The sequence below is a fragment of the Marmota marmota genome, unplaced genomic scaffold (genome assembly GCF_001458135.2).
Source record: "Marmota marmota marmota unplaced genomic scaffold, marMar, whole genome shotgun sequence".
In the NCBI taxonomy this organism is placed as follows: domain Eukaryota; kingdom Metazoa; phylum Chordata; class Mammalia; order Rodentia; family Sciuridae; genus Marmota; species Marmota marmota.
Window position 1 is genome coordinate 2,279,159 of NW_025999853.1, and position 20,681 is coordinate 2,299,839.

General features: G+C 37.9%; 1 protein-coding gene across 32 annotated transcripts in view; it reads left to right on the top strand.

Moving 5' to 3' along the window:
• Nucleotides 1-20,681, top strand: part of Rbfox2 (RNA binding fox-1 homolog 2) — a 202,069-nt gene that overhangs the window by 111,591 nt on the left and 69,797 nt on the right. Inside the window, exon 1 of one of the 32 annotated variants that reach the window (XM_048802274.1) lies at nucleotides 13,126-13,341. The exons of 30 other annotated variants lie outside the window; for them this stretch is intronic. Coding sequence is in view for 1 of the 2 variants with exons in the window: in XM_048802248.1 (XP_048658205.1) it covers nucleotides 17,542-17,544 (3 nt within the window). In the remaining variant the exon portion in view is untranslated. Of the gene's footprint in view, nucleotides 1-13,125; nucleotides 13,342-17,494; nucleotides 17,545-20,681 lie in introns of those variants that run through there. One more of the 32 variants, XM_048802248.1, reaches the window with a different exon arrangement.

Consider the following 20,681-nt stretch of genomic DNA (forward strand, 5'->3'; position numbering starts at 1 on the left):
TGTGTGTGTGTGTGTGTGTGTGTGTGTGTGTGTCGTCTGTGTCTCTCTCTCTCTCTCTCTCTCTCTCTCTCTCTCTCTCTCTCTCTCTCTCTCGTAGCTTTTTTTGTCCCCCTCCCTCAGCTCCATACCAGATTCCTCTTTCCTGTACTGTGCAGCTGTAGCTCAGGAAAGACCCTGTGGGGATTTGTCTACCTCTTTGTCTTGGTTCTGAGAAGAGGGAGGGAGAGAAAGACTGCAGAGGTAGGAAGAGATTCTTGTAGCCTGCCAAAAAGAGGGGAGAGGGAGTGACTTCCTTTTAAGAATTGCAGAAGAATTTGGGTTATAGGAAATCTGATTCCTGACTCACTTTGGTTCTCAGGATTGGCTTTGGAAAGGCAGTTTTGCTGCCTTTACTGTAAACAGCTTATTAAAAATGAAGGTTATAAAAAAAGTTTCCTTTTTATGTCTTTATTACTGGCGAACAACGCATTCAGTGGGAACCCAGAGTCATTCCAGGTGTAGCAGAGGCAGGTAGAACTTACCCTGACAGAGCAAATCCAGATTTATAAATGACAGTCACCCCAGCTTTAAAAGACATTTGAAGGAGAGGGAGGAGGAAATGGAAGCTATGGCTCTCCTCTCTCTCCCTTTCTGCCTCTCTTGGTTATGCCACGCAGTGTCTACTCTGCATTTAGCAAGTCATTCCTGGCGAATGGAAAGGTGAGTGTTCTTCCATAGCCCCCTGGCAGGGCTGTTTTTCTTCCTGGCAACCTTCATATGCTTCTTTACCCTTTTTTCTTTATAGGTTGAGAGGGAATAAGGAGGCCGTGATTTGTTGGTAAGAAATCATTTACATGTTTAGAACATTCACATCCTCAGTCCAGGACTTAGCATCAGTTTCACTCCAGGCTTTTATGCTCCTGGGGAAATTTCATCACTGGACAGTGCTTTCCTTTTAAGGAGGTTGCCCTTTTTTGTATTCTCTCCTCTCTCTTCTCTCAGTCACCACCGGAGGGCGAGAGAGTCAGCTAGCTATCAGGATAGAAGCATCCTTTTAGGATTTGGAATCCTGTTCAGTTAAATGTTATATAATGCCCTGCAGTGCTGTTTAGAACGAGGGAACTATGGAGGAGATTTGCCCATCATGACCCAGAGGGAAGGGAAGTTTCAAAGAATACATCCTTACAAAGTGATTTTTTACTTAGTCTGAATTTGGAGACCTTAAGGTACCCTTTCTTTTGGAAAATGGAAAATCCCTTGAAATATTTCTCTTCTGCTGCTTATTCCCTCATTGTCAGTCTAATTAACTCTTGGTATATTGCCTTATTTTTTTTTTAATACCATAAAAGAGAAAGCCTCTTTCTGGATTCTCTTTGTTGCTTGGGACATGATACTTGCTTCGCCCTGGAGCCCTCATTCAATTTTCATTAACTGGCATTATTAGAGGGTTAACAGTTCTCTTCTTTCTCAGCTAAAAGCGGAAGGTCTTGTTCATGACCTGACTTTTTATTGCATGTACCATATTTTAAAATCAGTGAAAGAGTTATCTAAACTAGGAGTTTTCATAATTGGAGTTTTCTGTGGCCTCTTGGAACATTTGCCTTGCTTTCCAGAGGAGCTGGTAAGTGTGTGAGCCTAAGTTGGGATGCACCTTACCACTGCACGAATGTTTCGTGACACCATGGTCCTAGTCATTAGGATATCAGGGAACTATAATTTTAGGAATGAAGTAAAAGAAACAGATGGAAACTGGAAAGAGATTTCTTTCTGTGTTTAAGAATTCTAGGGCTGCAATTGTAGTCAAGGGTAGAGTGCTTGCCTTGCATGTGTGAGGCACCGTGTTCCATCCTAAGTGCTACATAAATAAATAGAATAAAGGTATTGTGTCCATCTACAATTAACAAATACTAAAAAAAAGAATTCTAATAGGTGAATTTAAATCATCATCCTGTTTTCTCGGGATGTGCTGAAGGAAAGAAGTAACTCATTTTTGTCTATCCTGAATTTATACAACTGGAAAAGACAGAATGTCAGATTTGTGATCTGCAGTCCTGCAGTGTATTTGCTTTGGCGTGTCCACTTTCAGTGTTAATGTACATGATTGTTAGTTATCTAGAAAACAAATGCAAAGGGAATAATCAGCTGAGCCAAATTTTTTCATCTCTCCTGTGGTTTTGATTCATTTTTTGTTTGTTGTGTTTTTTTGAACCAGGCATCCAATCCCAACCCTTAACAGTGACCTGTCATATAAGCTTTTTCAGTGTAAATTGTCTGCATTGGTTAGGGCTGGGACACCACAGTTAAATGGTTTAGTACAATATTTAGTATTTTGGCTAGTGTGTGAAGAAAGAGATAAAGGATGTGTTTTCATAATTTGCTATTTAGACTCTTGGCATCTTCATGGCATACCCTGTCTACCTACGCCTGATTGCCATCACTCAGTAGGTGGAAGAAGGGCTCTCAGTGGATGACATTTTGTTTTATTACGTATGTTCTAGTTTTATGTGACCTTTTGGGGTTTTAATTAGCAAACTTCTCTATCTTTTACGATAAGTAATTGATGCTTTCCTTTAAAAATGGCAATTGAATGACAAAAATTCTAATACAGGAGACAGACATGCTCATGTGACATTTTAAAGAATATCTCTTATTCATGTGTATGGTGCAGGAGATTTTCACTGAGTTCCTCTCTTAATTTGATTTACAGGCTAAAAAAATATTGCCACTTCTCACATCTATGAAAATAAAATATGGAGTAAAAGGAAAAAATCATTCTCATAATATGTGTAAAATTCAAGTTCCAAATGACTTCGCCTCTAGTTAGATTTAAAAAAAAAAAAGTTTAGCCGGACTCAGATTCAGTTACACTATTTATTGTTAAGAGGGAAAATGTATTAGAGAGGAAAAGATTTTACAGTAGGGACGTGAAAGCAAATTTTCGTGCTCTGCTGTGGTATGAGACTGCCAGCTTCTATGTAGCACAAAGCCCTCCCTTTCTTGGATAGCTCAGTGCTTTGCTGGCATTTTCTTCAAAATCTGTTTTCCATCAGAACCAAGAGGAGGGAAGGTGTTAAGAATAAGGGCGGTTGGAAAGGGGGTTGCTGTTCCTTTAAATAGTGCCGGGAGTCCATGTGGCAGCAGGCCGCTCTGGAGTGTATTCTTTTGTAATGAATCACCAGTTCCATTGTCTGCTATCTCCCCTCTTTGTAGCTGGAAGGCTGAAGTCTTTCACCTGAGCTGCTGCCAGTTCGCTCTCGGTTCCTGGGTGGTTGGGAGAAGAGAAGAGGGAGGAGGGTATTTTATCTTTAATTAAAGACAGATAAGAGAGCAGGTATGTTTGGCTTTGTTTCATTTTATCCTGTTCTTTCTGCATTTGTTTTTTGAAATGAGTTGGAATAGGGAATCTTGGCTATGATTTTGCAAAGTATATTCCATTTTCTATGAATTCTGGAAGTCCTTAGATTATTTGGTCTCCATTTTGTGGCCTTGCTCTAAAGTGATTCTGTTCCCTGGCCTGCCAGTCATGTTCCTTTCCACCCGAATCTCATCCCACCCTTCATCCATGGAGCTGAGCCCCACTATTTGTTTTGGCACACTTTCCACTTTACATGGGATGCACAGGATTCTGGGGAAGTTAGTGGGTAGGCAGGGATTATGGGTTGCAGACTAAATTTATGTTCCTTTACAATGAACAACAACAACAACAACAAAGCTTCACTTTTTCCAATAATTTGGTTTCTTTCTGAATTCTGCTGTGTTGTCCCATATTTTCATTTATAACCATTTCCTTGCCAAGGCCAAAGCTGGCTTGAAAAGTACTGCTATTCTAAAAAGTACTTAGCTTTCCTGAAAAGATAACCCAGAATTCCATAAATGGAGCTGTAATTATATCTGAACAATTTTGATTAAATTTTTTGTCTACCATCCCCCTTCTTTGCCCCTTCCCTCTACAATTTTTTATTTTTATCTTTCTGCTTGGTTTTGCAGTTGAGACTAGGTAAGCTTAGTGTTTGACAACCTACTATTGAAGTTTGTATTGCTACAGAAGACACCATCATGTTGAAAGGTAATGAATGGCCTTCCTCAAGCCTCATAGTAACTGACATTCCTGGTTTTGTTCTTCTAGTTTTCTGTTCTTCCCTGAAAAATTCCAGATTCACAGTCTACATAGATGGCCATTTGGGAACAATTTCATCTGGCTTTTCACTTTTGGAAGTGAATGGAATGTTTCAACTTGTTATCATGTCATGCCTTATCTCAGGTTGTTTGTGGATGCCTGATTGTGATAGACTAGTGTCAATAGAAGCCAGCCATATTGATGATACAGCCCCCACACCCCTTCCCACCCAGGCCACTCTGGGATCTGACATTTGTTGGTATCCTGAGTACTCCCCTGTGAGTTGTGATTCCTCACTCTACTTTGTTTCCAGCATTCCAAAATTACTATTAAATCTTTCTTGCACACTTCTTCACTGAAGGGTCATATGTGTACTCAACCAGGCACAGTGGAACCTTCCCTCCAGAAAGGCCTTGCCTTTTGGAGGTTGTACTTCTGTACTGGGCTCCAGTGCGCCTCTTCTAGGTAGTCAGAGTGCTGCTGCACTTGGCCATTCTGAGGTATTGTTTCCATTTTCCAAACTCTTAAATGTTCCTCTGTACACTATTAGAATGATTAAATTCAGAAAACCTTGGAGTCAAATAGTTCTTTAGGAGTCATTGCCAGAGTGACTCACTTAAAATGCTAGTCTTGATTTTTGTCAGTATTGTGCTTAAACCTCAACAATTGTTTCCCTTCAGAGTCAAAATAAAATCCTGTGTCCTTACAAGGTCTCTAAGGCCCTGCATGATCAGGAACCTGGCTGGCTGCCCAGCCTCATCTCCTGCCACCCTTTTCATGTTTCCCTCCAGTGACACTGGCCTCCTTGCTCTGTTCCCTTAACAGACCCTGCACCTTCCCTCTCTTTTCACTTTTTCCCTCTGCCTGACATGCCAAGTGACTTGCTTTATTCACATGTTACTTCTCAAGGGAGAGCTCTCCCTGGACCTGTCTGAATTAGCACTCTCTTGTCATTCTGTATCCCCCCATCCTTCTTTTTCTTCACTTATCTGACTTTGGTGTTTATCATTACTGGTTATATGTTTATTTGTATATTGTCATTCTATCCCCCACCCCACCACCATCACAAAGAACATAAAGCTGCTTGTGATCGTGGTCTCTTTGTATCTCCAGTGCCTACAAAAGTGCCAGACACATAGTTGTATAATAGCCAGTCCTTCTGTATGCTTGTGATGTACTAATATCAGATATTGTTCTCAGCATTTTACTTACCTTAATTCATTGAATCCTGTCAACACCAGGGTTTAAATCTAAGAAGTTCGGCACCAGCATTCCTTACCACCACTGATAATGACTGCCACTGAAATAACTTTTGTTTTTACATGCCTGCTTTGCACCAGTTTTACACACATATCACATTTATAAATATAACAGTTACGTTCATATCATATGTCCCTTGCCAATCACATTTGTGATAGATTTTTTTTTCCCAATTTTTGCACAAGACTTTGAGATTCTGAGGTCAAGCAACTGGTGGCTCTGGGCACAAAAGGATTTCAAACCTGAGATCTATTTAGTATCAAATTCACATGCTCTTTCTTAATACTAATAGTAATTCACAAGTAGTTCCTCATGATTAGTTCTGTTACTGGCCACTAAAAAGCAGAAGCGTTTCCTTATGATGAGCTGAAGTCTCTTCTTTATCCTTTGCTTCCTACATTTGTCATTGGGCGGCACATAGAGTAGGCTAATCTCTTTACATAAGAACCAAATATTTGAAGATACCGCTAAATGTTCCTTTTACTCTTCTATTATCTTTGCTTATTTTTCCTATTGCCTTAAATTATTTATTCCTCATAGATGAGAAAACTTGGTTTCCAGAATCTTTACAGTCTTGTGCCAATTGTATTAATTTATATCAATGGCTTATCTTTTGTGTTTGTACTTAATTACTAAGTAAAAATATCTATTATGAGTATTAGTAAGTACCAAATCTAAGTTTTGTTTTATGATAACATGTTTGACTTCATTCAGTTTTATAGCCTATTGACCACATAATATTATCAGCAGCTTTTAACTTCAAAAAATGAAGGATATTACCTCACCTCCTAAAAAGAGTATTATTTTTCTGGTCCATTATAAAACATGTTCTCAGCTGACTGGCAAGAATCTATTTGTCTTGTAGCCTCTGTGCCTTACTCTGATCCTCAGAGGTTACTATCACTGAGGTGTATGTGTGTGTGTGTGTGTGTGTGTGTTTTAACTTATTAGAAACCCTCTTGTGAAGATGCTAATTGAATTGGCAAATGACATGTTGAAAATCAGCAATAGTAAATTTGATCACTTCCCTTGCAGTGTTGAAATATTTTTTAAAAAGTGCTTGAGCCCAGTGCAGTGACACAGACCTGTAATCCCAGATGAGACAAGAAGACCACAGTTCAAAGCCAGCTTCAGCAACTTAGTGAGACCCCATTACAAAATTAAAAATTAAATAAGAGCTTCGGATGTGGCTCAGTGGTTAAGTACCCTGGGTTCAAATTCCAGTAATCCACCCCCTCAAAAGTATCTAGAAACCAAAATTGGTAATTATAAATTAGCAGCAAGAGTAAAATATGATCTTATTTTCTATTGGAAATAAAAGTAAAACACAAAAATTTAAACCCCTGAAAAACTCTCTCGTTTAATAATACTCACTGTAAAACAAATAGAAATATTGTCTGGTTTGCTATAGCATGTTATTTTCAAAATGCCTCTTGAGTTTCTTTTTAAAGGGCTATAAGTTTCGGAATATTACAGTAACATTTCTTATTTAATCACTCAGGAAGGAAATAATGTAGCTAGATTGCTATTAACAAAAGCAAATAGTTTTTAAAAATTATAACTTGAGGGCTGGGGCTGGGGCTCAGTGGCAGAGCACTTGTCTAGCCTGTTCGATTCTTAGTACCACATATAAAAATAAATAAAATAAAGGCATGCTGTCCATCTCCAACTACAAAAATAAATGAATGAATGAATGAATGAATGAATAAACAAACAACTATAACTTGAAATCCTAACTAGAGTTATTAAATTCATTCAGAATTATAGGATAGAGTTCTATAACGAAATTCTGGTAGTATTGAATTTTTAAAGGATTATTTATGCAGAAAATATTGTGAGAGAAGCCAGTAATTATTTTATGAAATTACTAATTAGTACTTTTATGTCCACACATTACATACCTATGTTCACTTGCCTAGTGTTGATCATGAGATTCCTTGTTAAAAAGAGACAAACCAAGACTTAAGTGAAAGCAATTAGATTTTGAAAGACTCCTAGAGCAAGTGTCCCTAGACTTTTTCTGTAAAGAGCCAGGTAGTATCTGTTTTTGGTATTGTGGGCCATGCTTTGTATGTCACAACCACTTCACCCTGCCGCTGTGGCACTAAAGATGTCATAGACAACACAAGACAAGTGAGCATGACTCCGTTCCAGTCAGACTTTATTTATGGACACTGAAATTTTAATTTCATGTAATTTTCATGTGTCACAAAATATTTTTCATTTGGGTTTAATTCAACTATTTAAAAATATAAAAACTGCTCAGCTTTCAGATTATACAAAAATAGATGGTGGACAGGCTTTGAACAACACGCCATGGTTTGCTGGACCCTGAGGGGTACAGGTCTTCGCTACTTTCTTTAACGTATGTGATGTTTTCCTGTTTAGTTAATGACAGGGACATAATTTTGAGCAGTTTTGATAAGTCATCTCGAATCTTTATTAGAATGAAACCCCTGATTTGCTCTCTTGTTTTTTTCTTCCCAGAAAATATGGAGATTCTTCTCTCTCTCTCTCTCTCTCTCTCCTCCCTCCCTCTCCCTCCCTCCCTCCCTCTCTCTCNGCAGTCATCATTCTGACACTTATTATTATTACTTAAGTCAGTCAATACTTAAAGCATAAAATAGTTTGGGAAATGGGTGGTTTACTTGACTAGAAGATAGGGGGGTTTGGGAATAAACAGCTATTTGGAGGATACAGAACTCTTGTGGATGTTCTAGTGGAAGACTACAAATATTCAGAAGGTAACTGAAGGTAAATGGCATATGAGGTCTGGTCTCCCGGGGAATTACGTAAGAGAGAAGAAAGGCAGGATAAAGAAAGAGATGTGGGAAGTTCCCGGAGGACTTTAGGGACTGGCAACGTGGTAAAAGTGCATCTGCAGTAAACCGAGTACATCCTCCTCCCTCTGTCCTTTTTCTTCCTCTCAGGATGACCAAGTTAGATTCTTTGCCTACTACTTTTGAAATACATCTGTACATCTAGACCATAGTTAGACCATGAGTATTCCATATCATTTCGAGGCTCTCTGTTCATTGCTGGTCTTTAGTTGTTTATCCTCTATGTGTTCTGGGGCAGGGATAGTTTCTGTTGTGGTGTCATCGAGTATACAGATCTTTTCTTCTGCAGAGTCTGCTCTGCCATTAGTCCAATCCAGTGTGTTTTTTAACATTACACACATAGTTTTCATTTCTGGAATTTTGATGTAGATGTGTTTTACACTTCTCATGTCTCTTCTTAACATGATTTTTTTTTTTTTACCTTGACATTTTTCACCTTGTCCATATCTGCTGATTCTTTTTGTGTGTATGTGTGTGCATGTGGTGGCGGGAATTGGAAGCAGGGGCACCCTACCACTGAGCTACATTACCAGCCTTTTGAGCCTCTTACCTTAGCCTTTTGAGTCGCTGGGGTTACAGATCTGTGCCACCATATCTGGCTCTGTCTGCTGATCCTAACATATGCACTAGTTTTAGATCAGTTGTAATTGATTTATCTTTCTCAGCATTACAGCTTATATTCTCCTGTTTCTTTGCATGCCTGGTAATTTTTTATTAGAGTTTAGATGTTGTGAATTTTATCTTGTTGGATGCTAAGTGATTTTCTAATTGTATAAATATTCCCCACCCCCCCAGTACTGGGGATAGAACTTACGGATGCTTTACCCCATAGCTATATCTCTAGTCCCTTTTTATTTTTATTTTGAGACAGGGTCTTCTAAGTTGTCACTACTGACCTCCAAACTTGTGATCCTCCTGCATCAGCCTACTGAGTTACTGGGATTACAGATGTAATAATGCCCGGCTTATAAATATTCTTGAGTTTATAGCATTTTTCTTAGAAATAATTTGATTCTTTTGGGTCCTGTTTTCAAGCTGTGCTGGATGATAGCTGTTTAGTTTCTGATTAAGTTTTCCCTGCTACTGAGACAGTCTTTTTTCAGTCGCTGATGCTCTTAGAGCTCTGGGTTTCTGCCCTGGCCACTGAGCACAGACTCTCTTCCTGGCACTGTATGAGCTTGTGGCATCACCCCCTCCATGTCCTCCAGGTTTTCTTGCCCAGCCTCTGGTAGTTCCACAAACATGTAACTGTCCTTACTCAACTGAGTACTTGAGGAGGGCCCTCTGTGATCTGTAGTGACTCGCCAGACTGGCTCCTTGTTCTGTCTCCTCACTTCATGGAGGCCACCAGGCTTAGCCTCGGTTCCTCCCTCTGTGCAACAGCTAGGACACTGACTCCAGGCAGTTGTAGGTTTACCTGACTCCTTGCCTCCTGTATGGTGTCTTGAGTACTCTTGTTTCATATGTTTTGTTGTATTTTTAAGTTGCTTGAGGCAACAAAACAAGTCTGGTTCTTGTTTTTCCATCTTGTTTGGAAGCAAAAGAGAAACCACTTTTTTTTTTTTTCTTTTTTTGTACCAGGGATTGAGCTCAGGGGCACTTGACCACTGAGTCACATCTCCAGCCCTATTTTGTATATTATTTAGAGACAGGGTCTCACTGAGTTGCTTAGCACCTTGCTTTTGCTGAGGCTGGTTTTGAACTTGCGATCCTCCTGCCTTAGCATCCTGAGCCACTGGGATTATAGGCATGCACCACTGTGCCCCGCTGAAATCACTTATTTTTACATAAAATTAGAGCAGTGTCTCATTTAATGTATTCTTAGTTTATTAATGAAATTCAGTTGAATAGTAACTTCAACAAAAGAATGCATAAGATGCATAAATAATTATAACACAAGGTGGAATACAATAAATATATGAAGATGATGCCAGACAAATGCTATTGGATGATCATCTGAGGAAAGAATTGGGGAAAGTTGGCAGAGGTGCAAAGGGTAAGAGGAAAGACCCTATGTGTGTGTATGTTATTTGTGTGTGTGTTATTTGAGTGTGTGTGTGTGTTATTTGAGTGTGTGTGTGTGTGTTATGTAATTCATTTCTGAATCTAGAATCAAGTTTTTTTAGTATTAAGTTTAGTGGGAATTTAGTTTCAGAGTCTAGAACTAATATGATCAAAGCTAAAAACCATTTATTAACAGAAATACATGTTCAAAAACACAGGAACATAGGTTTCTGTGTTTTTGTAGTTACTGTGATTTCTAGTCTGGGGCAGAAAAGTAGAAAGATCCTTTTTTTCTTATGTATTATCTGTACTTGTAATTCTAGCACAGTCGAGAGAAAAAATGGGAGTACCACTTATTCACTCAAACAGGGTAGAAGAAAGGGGCACTTTGGACTATGAAAATGATGTTCACTCCTTCAAACTTTTATGGAATCTTAAAGAATCTCAATATTTCTTACTAAGGTTTTCTAAGTCATGGATGCTTCCATGGTCATTAGATTATCTGGAAGTTTCTGTGAGAAGGCACTGTGGAGCTAAAGAATGGGGGCACTTCTCAGAGCCTCAGTTAGGATGGTTATCTGTCTTTGCTAGCACAGCAGCCATGACCAAAAGTCATCTAAGCATAAGCTTTGAAGTTTTCCTTCCTGGGGAACCAGGCAACATAAGTCTTTAGTAGGAAGAACAAGATTCCCTTCTCTAATGTTTGTATTAATGTCTGTGTTTATGGAGCAAGAACATGGAACTTGAGGATTTCAACTCAGCTATTCACACTTACATGTTGGACTGTATTCTTCCCCTGTTTCCTTCTTCCTTACAGTAGTAATGGTGGTTTTTATTTCTACTACCTTCTCTGTCTCCCTTATATATAGTTGTAGATGGACACAATGACTTTATTTTATTTTGTTTTGTTTTTGTGTGGTGCTGGGGATCGAACCCAGTGCCTCACAAGTGCCAGGCAAGTGCACCACCACCAAGCCACAACTCCAGCTGCCATGCCTCCTCCACTTTTTTTGAAGCCAGGAGCAAAGACCTTTGTATACTTGACCTCAGTTCATTCTTAGAGGTACCCCCATTAGGTAGTGATCCCTATTTACATTTTACAGATGAAAAACTTGAGACATTAAGTGACTTGTCCAAGGACACACAAATAATAGATGGCAGAGTCGATATTGTAAGACATGTTAATTTTTCCCAACTTATGCTCTTTCTGCCCTCCCTACCTTTCGATGGTAGTTATTACATCAAGTATAATATAAAGAATATAGGCTTCGATTTACTTAACTTTACATAAACTACTTCCCCCCACTTTAGCCCATCTTTGGCCAAAACTTTGAGAAATATCCACTAATTTTCTGGGAGCCTTGGGTTCCTCCAGAAGTAGAGAATCAATCAATTTGACTATTTGATATATAACTTTAGTTTTCTGAAATTTTAACTTAGCTCAGAGCCTTTACAGGTTGATGGCATAGTATTTCCTATGGAGAGTATTTGTGCAAGGAAGAGAGAAATCCAAAGTCTACAGCCACCCTTTGATTTACATGGTAATGGGTTCCAGCCCTGCTCCCCTGTACCAAAGTCCACAGATGATCCAGCCCCTTATTAAGATGATGTAGTGTTTGCCTGTAACCTGGGCACATCCTCTACTATACTTCCATCATCACTAAACTACTAGAACTAAGTATTCTGATATAGTTGTTATTGTTTAGAGAATAATGAGAAGCAATAAAAGTTCAGTACAGACAACGGTCGTGTGTGTGTGTGTTTGTGTGTGTGTGTGTGTGTGTGTTTTCCTCCCCTGAAGATTTTTGATCCATAGTTGGTTGAATCCATGAGTGTGGAACTTGTGGATACAGAAGGCGACTGTATTGGCTCTCTAGAGTAGCTCTTAGCTCTGTGGGGAAGAGGAACATATAATCTATTTAGTGACATTTCTTTGACTGTCTGTTGCAGAAGAAAATATTTGGTTTTATATGAATATACCTAATGTTTCTTCTTCCTCCATCTTCCTTCTTTCTTTGGTTTTCTTCCTTCTCCTCTTAATTCTTCCTACATTCTAGCCCTTGAGTAAGGACCCTTTGTCACAGAATCATAAATTCTTAGAACTAAAGTGAACTGTATTTTACAATTCAGGATATAGGTTCAGAGAAGTGATTTTGAAGTCATACAGCAAGGCAGTAGCAGAACTGGAGCTAGAGCTCATGTTTCCATAATCCACCTCTTGTTCCTTCTATATTATCCTTTTGGAAGTTCAGACCTTAAATATGTTTAATCTGTAGACGCTAACATAGCAGATCTGTTCTCCTTATTCCTGAAAGGGAAAATCTTAAAGTGAGTAAAAAGTTAAACTTAAGCATTGTAAGCTGCCATTTTTTGCTGAAAAATTCTTCTTTTCTTTCTTTCCTTTTTTTAAAAAATATTTTTAGTTGTGCATGGACACAACACCTGTATTTTATTCATATATGTGGTGCTGAGACTCAAACCCAGTGCCTCACACGTGTTTTAGGCAAGTGCTCTACCACTGCCTAACAACCCCAGCCCTGAAGAGTTGTACTTGAATGAAATGGGCATAGTCTAGTTGATTTGATAATGATGATAATAAAGTTTTAAGTGGGGAAAATTTAAGAGGGGTAAAGAAATAGATATGCCCTTCATTAGTTTGTTGTTTTGTATGCTTGAAGTTGTTGTTTTGAACATGGACTCGACTTTCACAGGAACTATGAAATGACATTGATTTCTTTACTAAGCAGCCATCCAAGTATAAACGGCCAGTTTCAGATCTCCGCAGCTCAGTCTTCTGCACCACATTTCTTAAGCTGAACCTCCTCCCTTACTCTGAGGAGGCTCTCCTGTTGTTAAAACAGCCTGTTCACGATAGCTTTTTGATGGTTTCTTCTAACATGGGACTCAGATTTCTTTAGGTTTGCCTTATTGTATTGAAGGATTGAACAATGTGATTGCTTGTTTGTATTGCATTGCCATTCCAGGCTGAAGGATCAGAGTCCACTGCATACCTTATTGATCCATTCGTTAGAGATAAATGGGGTAACAGGGATCATTTTCCTCGCTGTGTGCTGCATGCTGATCTTGGTCACTGTTGCGTTCATGAAGGAGGAAGGAGGTGGAGATTAGGCATTCTGACTGGTAAATACTTATACTTTTACTATTGTTTTGTTTTCTGAAAGTGGTTAGACCCTGTAAATCTTTTACGTTTTGTCAGTATTTAGAATCATATTTAGCACATAGCTCTGGCACTTCTCTGAGTTGCCTTGCTTCTTGTAATCTAAATGTGTTTAATTTGCTAGCATTAGTACAGAACTGTTTCAAAAATTATAGTATACACTTTTCATTTTCCTTTGAAACTTCTCTAATTTGCTTTTAACAAGTCTCTTGTGAAAGGGCTGTTTTGTAAGCCTCATAGATCACTAACCTTTCTCAAATTTATAAAGAAACCTGGAATCCTAGAGTTTACTTATGCTTGAGATCTTCTTTAGCATAAAATAAATTATGACTTTTGGGTCAAGATAATAAATGCTTTCATTTGCCTTCTGTCTCTTTTAAGATTCCACTGAAATAACAGTGTAGTAGTACAAAAACCAATTAGTAATAGCTAATAGAAAAGGACAAAGAATGATATTGCTAACAGGCAAGAGAGTTAAACAAGTTTCTGGAAAAGGTAAAGCAAATGGAGCCCAACTGATGGGTGACATGGAGGAGGAACTGAAGACTGGTGGTTAATTCTTGGAGGCTGCTGGGGTGTAGAAGCCAGCGTACCCAAGAGGAGCCCTCAGGAGGAGACTCTGTGAGCAAAAGAAAATGAAGAAGACAAGGATACTGTTTCCTGTGGGGTTAGCTCTGCTGCCTGGATTTCCCTGGCCTTCTCAGCCCCTTCCCAGTGGCTGCTGTGCAGCTCACTTTCTTCATTACGAAAAAAGGAAAACCAAACACCATGATTGCTTGTCTCCAAAGAAGTTATCAGAATGTTTGGGGAGATTTTATTCTTTTGGAATTAGATATTGGCACCTCATATTTGAGGATAGAGGGAGGCAACACTGTGAGGAAGCCTGCCAGCGCCATGCTCTTCCCCGTCAAATTTTAATTCCAGGGAAGAGACCTCATCAGAAAACAGACTAGCAGAAACCCACACCAGCTAACCTCATCGTTCTGCCTGCGTCATTGGAACATGAGAATCATTAGAAGTCCAAGAGGAACTTTGAGCAAGAAAGAGAGTAGCAGAAACAAACTCACACACAAACACAAATAAGCCAGGAACTTGAAGGAAACCCAACTGATAACTCATATATCCATAAAGCCCACACTAGGTAAGGAATGAAAGGGAACAGGTAGAGAATACAGGACATGATGGCTTCAAGAAAGAGCAGTTGGAAAATCTCTTAAGATGTAGAGGTTTAAGACACCGGGATGGAAAGTGGAGGAGACAAGACACAGTCATTTCCTTAGCCCCTGCTTTCTAGAAGGTTAAGTCTGAGACAAAATCTTACCTCCTAACAGCTTATGGGAGGGTAAGATTTCGGGAAAGCAGGAGGAGAAAGAGAGTGAAGCAAAGCAGAAAGGCTGGCCCAAGCTTAATGACAGGCTTGTTCATTGCTTGGTTTCTAAGGAAGTCTTCAGAGAGAAGCAGGGCTTCTCTGGCCAGCCTCTACCTGGAGCAGGTGTTTAGGGCTGGTTTCCTCCCATCTCCACCTCCTCCTGTTAGTAAGTTTGTGTCAAACTAACCCTTAAATGGCCTCGGAAGTGTGCTGGTCTGTGCAGATCTAGGCTGAATAGTGTGTTGCCTAGATCTGGAAGCCAGGTGGGTCACTAACCCGAGTGCAGCCAGGGGCCCTTGGTCCTCTGCTCTTAAGCCGCTATTAACAGAGGGTCACTTCCCAGAGGACTGACAAGGGAAGGCTAGGGCATGGCTGCTTTTCATCATAAGCTCTTCTCTGCCTGTTTCATTTGTGGCCATGTGCATGTACAAACTTGATAAAAATAAAACTTTAAAAGAAGAAATGAATTACCAGACACACCCTAGAAATAATTATCAAAGATCTCTTAGCATACATTTAGAAAAAGGATAAAATCTAATTAGGGTGAGTGTATCTTGATCTCTGGGCCTTTGCACTTATGTTCCCTTTGTCTGGGGTACTCTTCGATCCAGATACACACATGGCTTGCTGCCCTAATTCCTCAAGGGATCTGATCAAATGTCACCTTCCCTGACCACCCTGTAGAAAATAGAAATTTCCTAGCCCTCTAGGCCCAATATCCACTGTTCTCTTTCTTACTGTATTTTCCCTCATAACACACCTTCTCTTTATTGTTTTGCTTGTCTGTTTATTATTTTTCTCTCCCTGCTAGAAAGTAAACTCCATAAGGATAGGGACTTTGTCTTACTAATCAGTGTTGTTGCCCAGCAAAAAAACAGAGTGTCTAACTAGACTGGTGCTCACTGAATGTTGAAGAATCGAATGAGAAAGAATTGAAGCTGACTAGGTAAAGTGTACCAAGTTGTGACTCCCATACAAAGTTGTTTGGACTGGGGGCAGTAGGGTTTTAGGAAGAAGATTAATTAACAATATTAGTTAGATTTAAAGTTTATTTTAGAAAGGTCATTCTGGCAGCTGCTTGGAAAATTAGTTTGAGGCTAAGAAAGGAGAAATATTAAAAGAAAGATTTTTTTTTTTTTTAAATAGCCTGGTGAGTGTTGCTGAGAGCAGAGACATTTTTCTTTTTCTTTCTCACAGCACATAACATGGACTGTTATATGTAGCCTTTCAGTTATTCTATGTATTTTAATAGAACTCTAATAATTCATTTTGAGTTTTCATTTATATTGTAACTTCCTGCAGAGTTGATACAGCTATTGAGAGAAGAGTTCTGTTTTTTTGTTTTTTTTTTAATAGACTTACTCTTCAGAAGCAGGTATTNAAAAAAAAAAAAAAAAAAAAAGAGAGAGAGAGAGAGAGAAAAGAAAAGTGTTTATTCTGTTCTCTGTAAAAGTGCCTATCGCACCTTCCTCTTACAGCATTTCCCCTCCCTGATTTGTGCCTCTCCTTGCAGTGGAGGTGATCAGGGCCTCTGGTGGAGGCATGCTGCTACTGGAACCCTTTTCTTGCCTGCCAGTCAAAACCTCTAAAGCAGTGTTCTCCGGCGTGGTACCCAAACCGCCTGTACCAAAGAGCATCAGGGCCCCACTCCAGCCCACTGAATGCTAAACTGTAGAGGAAAGGATCTTGACATTTGCATTTTAACATTTTCCCCTAAGTAGTTGATAAATACAACAAAATACTAGCATCTCTGCTCTGAAGGAATGAGGGAAAAGATGAGTTGTGAGCAGAGGAAGTGGGTTTGTGCTGCGGGGGGTCAGTAATCTGTCGGTAATACTGAAGCAGGAGTGTATTGTCCCTGAACTCTTTACTTGGAATTAGGAAACACTTCACTTAAATTTAATATTTCAGTGGTGATAGGTTTTTCTATTGCTACAATTGTTTTTATTATATAATCATCTGTTTTTGTCAGCCATCTACTAAGTTCCAAGCAATCAAGTAAAAAATGAATTCTTAGAGTTCCACCTGAATCTAGAAATTGGAGCTTACATGGAGACTTAAAAAAATATATTTTTTAGTTGTAGTTGGACACAATATCTTTATCTCACTTAGTTATTTTTATGTGGTGCTGAGGATAGAACCCAGGGTCTCGAATGTAGGAGATGAGCACTCTACTGCAGAGCCACAACCCCAACCAACCATGGAGAATTTATATATAGATTGTTCCCATAAATTTCAAATGTACCCACAAGTTGTTAAATATCTTGTCTCTTGATATAATCTGTATTTATTCTAAAAAGAAAATGCATTACTTTTATTCAGGTACTTTTTCAAAGATGTTTTCCAGATTATAGACACTAACGCTGTCAGCTCTGTGTATTAAGACTGTGAAACTTTGTTGAGGTGAGAAAAGGAAAACACTCTTATGATACAGCCCTCCCTCTAGGTTATTCAAGTTTTGAAGGGGGAAAAAAAGACCAGTATACAAACAGCGCATTAGTTAACAGTTGGCTATTTTTAGACTTTAAAAAAATACAGAATATTTTTGATATTTTAATTTTTTGGGATTTTTAAAGTATTTACAGACTTTGCCAGATGTGCATCCCTGATTGAAAAATCTGAAATCAGAAATGCTCCAGAGTCTAAAACTTTGAGCATTATGTCCACAGTCCAAAAGTTTCAGATTTCAGAGCATTTCAGATTTTGAATTTTCAAATTAATTATGCTCAATGTACATTTTATTTCAGAATGGACACACTGAGTAAATTTCAGATCGTACACCAGGAGACCATCTATGGATGGATTGCCTCTGTTGCTGTGATTTAAAGGAAAAAAGTTATCTTTCTTAAAAAATTTAAATTAACAATTACATCTGGTTTTCACTTACAACAGGTCAACACTCTTAAATCCTGTTTGTAAGATGAAAGGAAATCATGTACAAAAAGCACAAACACTTAAATTTTGATTCTTTTCATTATGAGATAACATTTGCTTTATTATATAGTATTCCTTGTTATATTCTTTACTGTAGTCAAGCAAAGCAGTTTGTACACATGACTTTCTATCTTCCTTTATTTCATAAATAAATCCTCATGATGCCTAATAATAGTTAAGTGTTAAATAAACATTTTTTGTTTATTTAACACTAACTATTATTAGGCATCATGAGGGTTCTACATTGTACAGGACAGTCCCCATCCATCATAATGAATCTTCACTCTGATAGGGTGGTAAAATACACATTTGGATGTGTCGTATTAGGCTTTGAATTTAAATGTCTTGTACACATTCATGGTGCAAGCTAAATGCTATATGCAAATACAAGAGCAGAAGGAATTGTTCTAACTGAAGGTAGGAGAAAAGTGTGTAGACTTTCTAAGTTAGGAGAAAAGAGTTATTGTCCACCCAGGTGGACACAGTGGAGAAAGTTAATGATGTATTTTCTCAAGCAAGATGTACTTAAGCTGATTGGCCTTTAGTATTAAAAACAAAAAAAAATTTTTTTCATATAAACATAGAGTTAAATTCATGCCTGGAAATAATCACATGGACTGTTATCACATAGTTTGTCTGAGAGCTATTGTACTTCTCTTCTAAACTTAGAACTTCAGAATATGGCATAGAAATCTAATGGAAATTTGAAATTGTTTTAACGTGTGTGTGTGTGTGTGTGTGTGTGTGTGTGTATTGGGAATATTCACACACTGCAGAATAAATGAGGTAAAATGTGAAATCACACCTATCTCTTAGTTTATATACATAATTATTGTTACATTTTAAACCAAAATTTTAAAAAAACATTTCTATAAGTAACAAAACATTTCTGTAAGTAGTGTCCTTGACTTCCTGGTGGAGATTTGCATTGCCCTTTTAGGAACAAGGGGTCTCAGCTGGCTTGCATTTCTGTGAAAAGCAGGAGGGTTACACATGGGTCATAAAATGTTTTTACCTTTCTCCCCATCTCGCACTGCTAACTCGCCTAGGGTTAGGCCCTGGGTTCGATCCTCAGCACCACATAAAAATAAATAGAATGAAGGTATTGTGTCAAACTACAACCAAAAATAAATAAACATTAAAAAAAAAAAACATTTACTATCTTGCTTGGTGATGATCATGAGAATACATGTGTATATATATTAACTTGCAAAATTGTGTACTACAGATAAGTAGATGCAGTTTATTACATGACAGTTATACCTCAAGAAAACTATTTAAAAAATTTTTGCTGATGACTAAAAATATTGGTCTTATTTTGATGTTCATACATATTTCCATGACTTATTGAAGTTGAACATTTTTATTATATTACCATTTGTATTTCATCTTCTGTGAATTGTTAAGTTGTATATCCTTTGTTGCAGGATGTGTGTGCTTGTGCGCATGTGTGTGTGCCTTGTCTGGTCAACTTGAATAACTCATTCTTCCATCAGTGGTAATAATCCATTGTGTGTCTTCCCTTTGCTAATATTTTATCCCAGTTGATTTTTTCTTTTGACTTTAAAATCTGCTTCTCGCCCTGCTTCTCTTCCCGCCTCCCTCTTTTCTTTTTTCCCTAACCAATGTAACCAAAGCTGTCATTCCCCACCCCCCGAATTCGGGTTTTAGGTGTACTGTTTTAAAAATTTCCCACATCCTATTTGTACTTCCAAGTATTCCCATGTTTCCCACTTTTATATTAGGCTTTATTCTTCAGGAATTTTTTTCTGGCATGGCAGATGAGCTGGGGGGGCTAATATTTTATTTTTTTGCTGATAGGTGTTCAACTTTTGCAAATAACAGTAATGTTCTTCTATTACTTTTATATATAAACTTGAATCTGTTGAGGATTGTCAGTATTCCCTTGATCACTTTGTGTATCCTGTTTAATTTACAGTAGTTTTATGAAAAGTTTTAAAACGGGGCTGGGGATGTGGCTCAAGCAGTAGCGCGCTCGCCTGGTGTACGTGTGGCCCAGGTTCGATCCGCAGCACCACATACAAACAAAGATGTTGTGTCTTCCAAGAACTAAAAAATAAATATTAAAAAAAAAAAAAAGTTTTAAAACAAGTTTTAATTTTTTTTTTTTTTTTTACTTTCAAACTTTCCTGGTAGTATTCCCTCTACAAATTAGAAATTAGAAAAATGTGGGCTGGAGCTGAGCACTTGCCTAGCATGGGTGAGGCACTAGTTTCAATCCTTAGCACTACATACAAAAAAACCAAAAACAAATAAAATAAAGGCATACTGTCCATCTACAACTACAAGGAGGGAAAAAAAGGAAAGAAAAATATTTAGTCCACTTTCTTCCCTGTACATCATTTGTTTTTGGTCGGAAAGATATTAAGTGTGCATTTTATTTTGGGACTGATTTAACATTTTTACATTAAGAGTTCCTTCAAAAAATGTAACTATTATTTATTATTCTTGTTTTGTTTTATATATTGAATGTTACAAATTTTGTCACTATTTTGAATGTTTATTGCTATTTTTAAGTAATTATATAATAAATCTTAAGAATTTTGTATTACTTAATCTACTACTTTGTATGTAGTTAATTCTTTTGATGTTTTGAAATACATGTCATATTTGTAAGGACACCTGGTCTCTATGATTTTTATTTCCATTTCAATTGTATTATTATTTATAAAATAAAATAATAGTGATGGGTGCAGTAGTCTTTTGTTAATAAGTGACAGTATTTCATAGCTTATGTTTATTGGTGACTTTTTATTGTCTTATTTTTCTTTTCTGGTATAAATAAGATACAATGATATTTATCAGATATTTAGTTTAATGAGTTTTAACAATTTGATAAATCTGTATAATCCCCACTCATAATACATTTTCATCACTGTAGAATGTTCCAGTATATCAGATTTCAACCAGTGCTTCCCCACCCCTAAACAGAGGCCAGTAGATTCTCATATCTGCCCTATAGATTAGATCTTCCAATGC